The sequence below is a fragment of the Solanum tuberosum genome, unplaced genomic scaffold (genome assembly GCF_000226075.1).
Source record: "Solanum tuberosum cultivar DM 1-3 516 R44 unplaced genomic scaffold, SolTub_3.0 scf00147, whole genome shotgun sequence".
In the NCBI taxonomy this organism is placed as follows: domain Eukaryota; kingdom Viridiplantae; phylum Streptophyta; class Magnoliopsida; order Solanales; family Solanaceae; genus Solanum; species Solanum tuberosum.
The window spans coordinates 158173-169963 of NW_006239070.1; the positions used below are offsets into that span (position 1 = coordinate 158173).

General features: G+C 29.5%; 1 protein-coding gene across 1 annotated transcript; it reads left to right on the plus strand.

Annotated features, from left to right (window-relative positions):
• The first annotated feature begins 5189 nt into the window (after positions 1-5189).
• Positions 5190-10824, plus strand: LOC102598634 (probable peroxidase 61). The gene is made up of 4 exons (XM_006352226.2): positions 5190-5523; positions 9065-9244; positions 9337-9496; positions 10305-10824. The coding sequence occupies exons 1-4, from the start codon at positions 5260-5262 to the stop codon at positions 10736-10738; spliced, it is 1038 nt and encodes a 345-aa protein (XP_006352288.1). The 5' UTR covers positions 5190-5259; the 3' UTR covers positions 10739-10824.
• Positions 10825-11791: the final 967 nt, after the last annotated feature.

Here is an 11791-nt window from a genome sequence, read left to right on the forward strand (position 1 = left end):
CTTATGTTTTGTGATTGTGTCTAAGATGGCCATGTGAGACTTAGACTTCCGCTGTGTGTTTTTAAAGTTGTCTTAATGAAGTTTTAAATGTGTGGATGTAAATAAATAATTTTTTATTCCGCACTATTTTCATTATTGAATGCAATGAATGACTATGTGGCTTGTATAAGACCCCTTCGGGGTCGAGTACGCCGTGTGACGACTTGGGGGTGCTCCCGGGTCGTGACAATATCAATCATTAAGTCTATTTGTTTACAAGGTCTAAATCTTAATCATTAAGTGCGTTTATTTTTCTTAGTAGGCGTTTGGACATGCGATACCATATCACGATATGGTGTTGTGAGATGGAATCAGCGTTTTGGACATGCGATTTTTACGCTGATTCCATCTCATGATTCCATATCATAAGAGGTGATACCATATTCTACCAAAAACCATGATATGGAATTATATGGTGATTCCATATCATGATTTGAGATATTTTAATACAATAATTGATCCATGAGTTTATATTTTGTTTAAAACAACCCCACATTTATATCTACTAACCATTTGTTTCATATGTAAAAAAAATTATAATCACATCATTACTTTTTAAAATTTATTATTCTCACCAATATAAAATTTATTATTACTTTAAATTTGTTGAATATAAATGATAAAGTAGAAATTCATTTGGTGAATATAAATAAGAACGAAGGGAGTAATATTTTTTTGATTTTTTCATAATAAAAAAAAATGTCTTAAATCTTATGACTAAGCATAATATTGATAAAAGACAATTTTCATTGGCGGTGCCGCACTTTCTTAATCTTAGTATTCGCAAAATGTTCGTTCACATGACTGAAGAATATCAAGTCCAGTGGATTGAGGACTTGGGAAAATTTTGATCAATTAGGTATTAATATTTAGTCAAGTGGACTAGTTATAATTTTTTTGATTAAATTTTATTAGAAGTGTTTTTGACTCAAACTTGTGGTAACTTTTAAAAATTTCGTTATTCAATAATATAATATTTAACTATTGATTTTTCTTGTAAATAATTTGAAATCAGTGATGGTTGTTAATTTTTATCTTAGTGTATTTAACTTCTAAGTTAATATTTACTCACTAATGTATATTTTTTTTCTACTTTATAGGTTATCTGTAAGAGTAGTTGAAAGATATGAGCATATCAAGTGGACATTGAGGATGTTATTTTCTACGTTGAAGCAGTTGAACATATCGAACAAGTCAGACGAGAAGTGAAAGAGAGCCTCAAAATGCCAAAGAACTGTTTAATTATAGGCATTCATTTTCTTTGTAATAATTTATTATGCGAGAACAAATAACTTTGTAATAATTTATTATGCGATTGTATAATTTTTTGTTTATTTGATAAGATTGAATAAGCAATTGGGGCTATTTTAATAGTTTTACAACTTATGGGATTTTTATGTTTATGAGAAAATATACAACACAAAAATTCCATATCGCATGTCCAAACAAACCTTCAATTTCATCTCATGATTCCATATCATGATACCATATCGCATGGCCAAACGGGCCCTTAGTCTTACAACCACTTAATAGGTCTGAGTGATTAAGATCTATAACAAAGTGTTAATATCATCAATGGCATAAGCAAAAAATTTCATAAGCGGTATCATTTTTAAAAATGAGAAACAATAAATAAAACAATGTTATACCATAATAAAAAAGAACAAAATATAAATAAAATAAAATTCACATATACCACTTTACCTTTTTAAAAAAAAAAAAAAATATTATAGTTTTTTCTCAATGAGTTTTCTTTTTTTTTTTTTGAAATATATGAGTATAAAATAACATGTATCAAAATGAGGTCATGTGAACTCACAACCAGGCCTATGATACACTAGCACAAAACCAACCAAGTTGCGTGCAACTTCAATTAATGGAGTGTCATTTACGATACCTTTATATTTGCTTCTGCTTCTTAACGGTATATATATCTATTTAGTAAATTTTTCCGATGAAGTAGTGTCATGTGACACTCTTTGAATCTTCCTAAATCCACCCCTGAATATTATTAAAATGACAGTTCACCGCTACTCCATTTACTTTCGCCCACCATCTACAAAGATGTCTATTTTAGGATTACACAAATTTTGAGCAATAGACTCGATCTACCACTACAGAATCCTCAACAAGTGTAGAAGTACAAACATTTATGGCAAGCGAATCAAAAATTGAAATTACAATTATCAATTTTTGTATATTCGGCTATCGGATCGTGAGAATATGTCCCTATAAAAATAGTAAAATCATCACGTGTAAAAATTTCTTGCTTATATATTTCAGTATTTCAACCGATTCAATCCACATATCTTATAAACCTCGGAGAATTTAGTTGAATCCTTTTTAAAACGAATAATTTCATTCCTAGTTTCTTAAAACAAAATTTTATGCTAATCCATGGTCGGTCAAGTCATCCATATGTTGCTTAATTTATTTAATTTGTGCATTATGCTTCATGAGTAGTTAATCACTCTTCACAAGCTAATTAGCTGTTTTAACTTTATCCTTATACAATTGTTACTACTAGTGGCCAAGTGGATGAGAATAATTTGGCTTGAATTTAGGAAAACATACTTTTTGAATGTCCCTTTATAGAGCAAGATATTATATTGTGGACTTTATTTCAATATTTTTTTAAAGGTGAGGTATAATAACCAATAACAAATACTAGTAGTATATATTATGCTTAAGTTAGATACAAAAGTGAACTCTTCATAAAATTAGGTGAGTGAATTTATTTAATTGAGGTTAGATTATCTCGAAACTAAAACACATATATAGTTAATTCAATTTGTATCTATTTTCGGAATGAAATTTAAGAAAGTAAAAAATATTTTTGAATCTTGTAGTCTTAAATTAAATATAAGTATAATGTTTCAAAATATTTTTTAATTTTGAGATTTTAAACATGTAAGTCATACGGAAAGTTAAAATGTCATGGTCGCCAAAAAAGGAAATAGACATTTTTCTTGAAATAGACCTAAAAAATGGAAAATAAATAAACAAATTAAAATTGATGGAGTAATACAATAAAATCTCTCTTAGTTAATAATATTATAGTTTCCTTTTTAAAAAAAAAACAATGTTGAAATAAATATCATAAACAAGGTGAAATTATCTTATACAATCTCCATTTCAATTTTGTTGATTTAGTTTTGACTTTGGCAATGGAGCTTAACTGCTTAAGAAAGTAAAAAAAAAAAAAACTTTTGAATCTATTGATTTAAACTAAAAATATGTAAAATGTATCAAAATGTTCTTTAATTTTCTTATCTTAAATGTGTCATATGGAAAGTTATAATTAAAGAGTTGTCAAAAAAAGGAAATAAATATTCTTTTTCAAACTAACTAAAAAGAAAAGGCATAATACATAAATATGACTCTTAACTTGACTTTAGCGGACAACTATGCCCTCCAACTTTAAGTGTGCACAAGTAGGCACTTAAACTTGTATAAAATTAAACAAGTAGACACACGTGTCCTACATGACATAATACATGTAGGACGCCACGTAGGACACAAAATTGTCATGTAGGGTGTCATGTAGGACGAATGTGTCTATTTGTTCAATTTTATACAAGTTTAAGTGTCTACTTGTGCACACCCAAAGTTAAGGGTCATAGTTGTCAGCTGACATCAAGTTAAGGATCCTGTATATGTATTATGCCAAAAGAAAACAAATTGAAAATCTTATTGCAAATTAATTAATAGTACTATATATATAAATTATACATGCCGAGGTCAAACATCAAATAATGAAAGAAAAAAAAAACACTAAATCATGAATTCTTAAGCAAAGTAAAAGGGAAAACTCAAGTTTGACATCCACATCTAGTCAGAGACAGCTTGACTACCATAAGAAGAAAAGTCATTTTTCCTTTGGTTCGAGGTTTTACTACGCTAGAAAATAATAAAGAGCAATTTCACATGTAACAAATATAAAAATTATATTTGTATGTTATAGCTATAGTTTATATAATTGCACTTCATAACAAACTTTATGTTTGCTATGGAGCTTTTGATTTGTATAATTCACTAGATACATCCAATCTTATATAAATTATTCAGTTTTGTATAAATTCATTTATACATTGTAATTTATATAATAAGATCTTTATTTGTATAATTATAAGTGTATATGACAAAAATATATGTATTCGTATTTGTATATACACTTTTCTCTTATTTTATACAAACACAAACACATTTTATACACTTTATACATTTGTATACCGAATGGGTAATTGTATACCAAAATGGCTAATTGTATACCGAACCAGATGACAAAAAAAATGGGATGTTTGATGTGAATTACAAATAAAATAAACTATGGCTATAGCATTTAATTTGAAATTAATAGTTTGTTATTTCATACAATTTTCCCAATAAAAAATTAGTGATGGATAAAAATTTATAGATGAATATTAAAAAAATCATCATTTTTAGCTATGATTATAAAAAAAAATACGAACTAGTTGATGTTCTTTATTATTTTGAAAGGAAAATTCTTATGTTTGAATATATAAGGGTGTTGAAACGTATAAGTTGCATAGGAGTAACATCAAATCTACATGTAAACTTGCATTTAGCATTTGCATGCTAGTTTACTGCAAAATGTATACTATAACACCAAGTAACTTACATAAACAAATGTTTAATAATCCTTCCGTTCACTATATTGAAAATAAATGTTCATTTTTACTTGTCCTATTTAGATAAAATCAAGAGATAATTTATTATTTAGTTCCAAATTAACACTTACTATTAACTACAAATCATTTCTCCAAAACATTGAATTTATGATATTCAAAAGATAATATAGTAAAATTGTCATTCTATTTATTGTTATACTGAGCAAGTAACGATGATTGGACGATCAAGAATAGAAAGCCCTTAAGTTTTGATTCACGTGAAGTTCTCACTTCCATCACACACATTCCTTAAAACTCACAAAAGTGTCTACAAAACAACTATACATATAGTACTATATCTTATTAAAATAAAAAAAAGTGTGCATTATCAACGAATAATATTATTTTCTTGAATTTCCAACGACTTTCATCAATCCTATGCGTGCCATCTCTAAGCCATGTTCTAAGTCTATATATAGCTTTGTCTAGACATAATAACATAATAACCTATATCATATTCAAGCTCATTCAATATTATTGCAAGGAGAAGACGAAGAAGAAGAAGAAGAAGATCAAACGTTTTATAAAAATGGAGAAATACTCAGGGATTCTTCTTCTTCTTCTTCCGATATTGATGAGTTTTGTTGCAGTGAGCTTGAATGCAGGTTATGCAAACGCCGCAGTGTTTTTGCCACCGGAGGATAAACCATTGGTGAGACATTACTATAAGAAGCTAAATACATGTGCCAATGTGGAACCATTTGTTCAACATCAAGTGAAGCTCTATTGGGACAAGGATAAGACTATTACTGCTAAACTCCTCAAGTTACTCTATGCTGATTGCATGGTTAATGTATGTCTCTTTGTCTCTCTCTTTTATTTCCTGCACAATTTTTAATATTAATGAACGGATATTGTTATTTTTGTATTATTCCATTGTTATATTAAAAAGCGCATGCAATTGAGTTTGAGAAAGTTGGGCAGTGTGACTGTTTTCTTAGCTTGTTGAATATGTGACCCATAGATCACACAAAGATAATTTTATCATTGCTGCAAGACGTACTCTCCTTCATATTATTTCAGTGCTATTTTAGTTTCAATTACTGGACTATCACTATAACAAAAACAACTTTTAGCGGCAATAAATAAACACATTAATAAAGAGTGCTAAAGTTTTTTACCAACACTAATTAAGTACCATTAGGTCCAATGTCGCTAAAGGCTTTAGGGACATATACAAATAGTGCTAATTGTCACTAAATATACATATTTAGACATAATTGAGCTATTGCCGTTAATTAATTAATTGCCGCTAAATTAAATCATTTTTGATGTAGTGTATAATGATGAATCTAAGATTTTTAGAATATGAGTGCATCAACAAAAAAAAAAAAAAAAAAAAAAAAAAAAAAGGAAAAATGCAGTAAGTGCAATTAATCCCCCTAGTACTCTAGGCAATTAACTCAATACTCAACCAAGTGCACCGTTTAGCCATTAATTTAAGAGTAGCATGGATGCGAACAATTAATATAAACCAATATTAAAAAATAGAGACATAAAATATCTAATTTTACGGAAAGACCACAGATTCACGTGTCTCATTTTTAACCTATAATTATTCCACCCCTCCCTATAATTATAGTTAGGGGTCATCTTATTGCTAGTTAAGGGAGTCGTTCATATATTAAAACTAGCACAACTAATATCATGTTTGATAACTTTTTATTTTGCATAAAATTTACCACACCAAAAAAATGAATTAATGTTTTTAATTGCTCAAAATAACGTTACGTGTACGATTATTTTGACACAAATAAGGGAAATAGTGCTAGTATTCTCCATTTCCCCATACTTGTTTACAGTGCAAAAGTGAACCTATAAATATACAAATTGAATAATGTCTAGTATATATTGCTAATTCAGTTTTTAAGACTATAGTTTTAAGATTAATGAAAACTCAATACAAAGGTTGAATTACAATTTTTTTTCTTAGGTAAATTTTAAATCCTTTAATATGTGATTATATCACTAATTAATAGAAGGGGGTGGGGTGGAGTCTCATCTCTAGGAATTTGAAGATGAAGAAATACGATGAAAACAAATGATAATATTTCTTTGAATTTCTAGGCTGAGATCCAAACTAGATCAAATTCTTTGTGGTGTCCATGAATATGAGTAAATAATATTACTCCCTCAATTACTATATGGGATGATTACGACAGCTACAGACTTTGGCCAACTAGTTCACAAAATATGTATAAAATGTATATAAGTAGTATATACTTTATACTATATATATACAACACATACACTGATATAGTATAGTATATTATATATATTTCGATCATATTGATAAACTAGTTATAAGCCAAATCATATATATCCTTCGTATAATATCTCTATGGAGGCCTTAGGAAAGAATCTTGGGTAGCTTCGTAAATTGAGATATAGCTTTAACCATAAGCAACTAAGTTTAATACACACTAAAATAGAGGACATATTAGACAATGATCTAGAGATCTAAGCCTATAAAAATGGTGTGTCTCCTCTTTAAAGAAAAAAATGTAAATATAACACTAAGAGCTTGTTTGGATTGGTATTTGACTATATTAAATAAGTCAGAAGTCATAAGTTAAAAATTTTAATTTTTAATTTTTAGTTTGTATTTATCGTTTTATCTTAATATAATGTGCTTAATACTTCAAAAGTCTTTTAAAAGTATTTAAAATAAGTCAATCTAGACAGCATCTAAGTTTGTTACACACGCTTGAGAAGATAATTCCTAGAAATAAATTCCATAATAATGAATATTTTTTTAAAAAAAAATTCTATAAGTGGAATAATAATCTGAAAAATAACATAATCAATCTTCTATAACAGGTTTAACTACACGGTACAAATTTTGTGAATACAATTTACACTAAATCCTCAAAAATAAAGACTTATGTTTATGAATATGAGTTAATTATATGTGATTATAAACGAATGGGGTTTCTGCGAATTCTGAGGTTACGTTGGATCTAAACTACATCAATTGTGGTGTCCAATAATATAAGTAAATTATATTAATCCCTTTTGTTTTAATTTATCTGAAGAAGTTCAAAGTACGAGAGTTAATATATATATATATATATATATATGAAAATTACATTAAAACGTACCCTCTAATTTATATTAAGTGAATTCAGGTTAGGAGCATGACACACCTTTTAAGAAAAATATGTAAGGATATAAATCAAATACTACTTTCTATTATTATCCTTTTGATTACTATTAAATTATTCTCCTAAAAAATGTAAAGTAGTTAATAACTTTATTAAAAGAAAGGATTAACATGAAAAAAAAAGAGTCTTAATAATCTTATGAACTTTGAAAAAGTTCACTTATTTTGAACAAAAAATTCTTAATAATTCCCTTACTATGGACTAGAGGAAGTACTACAAACGTAACTAATAATTCAAAATATTTTAATTTTTTTTTGATAAAATTATAATAATAAAAAATACTATTGGATTCCACAAACAATAAACACCTTATCTTAAAATGGAACAAAGGGAATGTATCTCTATTCAGCTCTTAGAAAAGTATCTTGGGCAGAGTCTTAAAAGACAGATAGCTTTAATTAAGCAACTAATTAATCAAAATAGAGGAAATATTAGACAATGATCTAGATCTAAGCCTCGAAATTTGGCTTGTGATCTCTCTTTAAAGAAACAAATTATATAGTATAATATAAAGGGTGTGTTTGCTGTCGAGAAAAATATTTTTCAGAAAATGTTTTTTCAATTTTTTCATATTTAATTGGTCAAATATTTTTTCTAGATTAACAAGTTCCTTAAGAGATATTTTTTCATTATCTCTTCCCCACGCACCCAATAATCTCACCCCGTTCCCCTTGACCATCCCAACCCTCGCCACCCCTGAGGGTTACAATTAATTGCAAGATTTCCTTGCATTGAATTTGAGCAGAGTGTGTGTTTATATAGAGATCCTAACTATCGTAAAATATCTCTCGATAACAATATCATTTTTTCTAATATTTTTTAATTGTAAGATAACATATAGTATAACTTATAACATGAAAGATCGATTTCACGGAAAATATGATTGTTATAGTGAAATATTATTACAAAATATGATAATTATAAAGAGGTCTGACTGTAATTGAAAGTAACTTGAAAAATGACGCAATTAATCTTCTATATCAGGTTCGAAATTCATTACACTGTCAGTAAATATGAGTTATACATACTATAGAGTATACAATGACAATGACTTTCTGATAATATAACTATTAGTTGAATGACCATATGAGATATATCAACTTAATTAGTTACTAATAAATTCGTGCTATTTATTCATGTGTACTTATTTCTTTACTAATTGTTGTCCAGGGTTGCGATGCATCAATTCTACTAACGGGTCCAAACACAGAGAGAAATTCATCGAAAAATGCAAGGCTAGATGGATACTTGTTGATCGATAAAATAAAAAAAGTGCTTGAAATTCGATGTCCTAGAGCAGTTTCTTGTGCTGATATTCTCAATCTTGCTGTTAGGGATGCCGTCCATTATGTAACTAATCTATCTCTCTCTATCGCGCTTTATTTATTTAATTTATCGCGATATATATTAACTAATTTTGAAAAAAAACCCATGTAAAACAGGCAGGTGCACCATCTTATCCAGTGTTCTTGGGAAGAAGGGATGGAGTGGAGTCAAAAACTGAATGGATTGATTATCCTTCACCTTCAATGTCTTGGGAGGAAGGACTTGCTTACTTTGAATCCAAAAATCTTGATGTTCAAGACTTTGTCACACTTTTAGGTACACAAATATATGACTTATATAATTTTCTGTCATTTTAACTGCTTATTATATGATCATTCAACTAATAGTTATTTTCTTAAGAAGTATCTAGAATCAAGAAAAAAAATATGATGTTCTGAGAAATCAACCATTAGGTTAACATAACCTTTTTGACACAACTTAGAATAATTCTTCCTTCTTGGTTGTCTTTTTATAGACCCGAATAGAGTATTTACAATATCGCAGATGCCACCTACTTAGAATTGAGGAGTAGTTGTTTTGAGTTTCCCACATCACCTAAGCGATGGGGGACTTGGTCTCTTTATATGTATTGGGAAATCCTCAATTCTTGAACTAGCTTTTTGAGAAGTTAGTTCAAGATTCAATTTCTTTACATGATATCAAAGCTGAACCTATTTTAATTCCATGTTTCACTAACATTGGGCTTCCATATATTGTCCATGCTCTTAATTCCACGTTTCACTAATATTGGGCTTCCATATATTGTCCATGTTGTAGTTGACAGGTCTAGACGTAGGTTAGATGTACGAGGGTGTGTTGAGCCTCCTACTCAGGGATGAGGCACTTGGTCTCTTCATATGTCTTGGACATTAATCCTCACCTCTTGAACTAGCTTTTGGGGTCGAGCTAGTCAAACCCAAGATCCACTTTTATATAGTTGTTGTTGTCGTTTCCTCAACGTCCTTTTTCATCTTCTTTAACGACATTTAAAAAAAAAAAATACACACTTACTCTCCCTAGACCCTAGATTATACTGGATATGTTGTTATTGTTCTAAACGCCGGCCATTTGGTTCCTATTTCAGGGGCACATACAATGGGACAAGCACATTGCAGCTCCTTCTATGACCGCCTTTACGATTTCAAAGGTACCGGAAAACCAGACCCCAGCATGAAGAGATCTGTGTTAGTAAAGCTAAGGGATCAATGCCCTAAAAACAGCAAAAATGATTCACCTGTTTATTTCACAGAAGAATATGGTTCTAACTATACATTCAGTAACAAATTCTACACTAAGGTTCTTGTTCATGAATCACTTCTTAGAGTTGATCAACAATTATCTTATGGAGGTGATACAGGTGAACTAGTCAATGAATACGCAAAGAGTTTGGAGCAATTTCGAAGGGGATTTGCATTATCGATTAGTAGAATGGGAGGTCTTAAAGTGTTGACTGGTAAAAATGGCGAAATTCGCCAAGATTGTAAGTTTACAAATAAGAACAATCCTAATATCAATTAGGTTTGGAGGGTGGATTCTCAAATGTCATACATAATAATAAGTCATTGAATTTTCATGAAGGACAATGTATTTTGTAATAATTGAAGACATTATAAGTTGATTAATAAAGATGTGTGGAAAATTTCAATTTTCTAGTTGAATTGTGTATTTCCATCTTGGCATCCTCTTTCTTACTCGAGAAGGTCTATTGGAAACAACCTCTCTGCTTGTAAAAGGTAGGAGTAAGATATGTATATCTGTCATCCTCCACAAACTTCATTTGTGGAAGTACTCGAGGTGTGTGTAAACTGGTTTAGAAGCTCCCAGTGGCACCTTTGAAGTCAACTTTCAAATCACACTTCCTCTGTTTTGATATGATGAACTCTATGGCAAGAAAGATTTTTTTTTTCAATTCTACTAAATCTTTGACCTTGAAATCTTTTGCAATGTCTTCTTTAATTATTGTCATCATCAGTTTATCAGTAAGTTAATTTTAGGTTGAACCTAGGCATCGTGGAATAGATTCGTGTTTAGGATAGGGATATATATAATACATACTCCCCTTGCTTAGTCATATAGGTGTTGTGGTAGTTTGAATAGGCAAGTGGAGACTCGGGTGGAGCCCACGATCAATATCAACCTCGTGATTAGTAAACCAAATTCTCAAGCCGTAGAAACTACTACTAATGCTTGCATTAGAATAGACTATATTCAACACACCTATTGAGGTGCAACCCTTCCTCAAACTCTGCATGAACGCGAGATGTTTTGTACATCAAATTTGTGCCTATTGTAACCTAAAATGCATGTGAGTTGGACTTTACATGAACTTTTTGATTAATGATCATCTAAGGAATGCTTAAATTCATGAAGAACTTAGTTTATACAACCTATTTACATACAAAGAGAAAACTAGTTGTAGATATGATCTCTACATTGACTTTATGCCCAATGCTACTAGTTTTTGGAAATGTCCATAACACAACATATGTTTGAGATTAATTTCTATCTACTTGAAGTGGAAAATATATGCAAAATCCAAAATTGTTTTTTAATCCTAATTCAAGAAGGTAA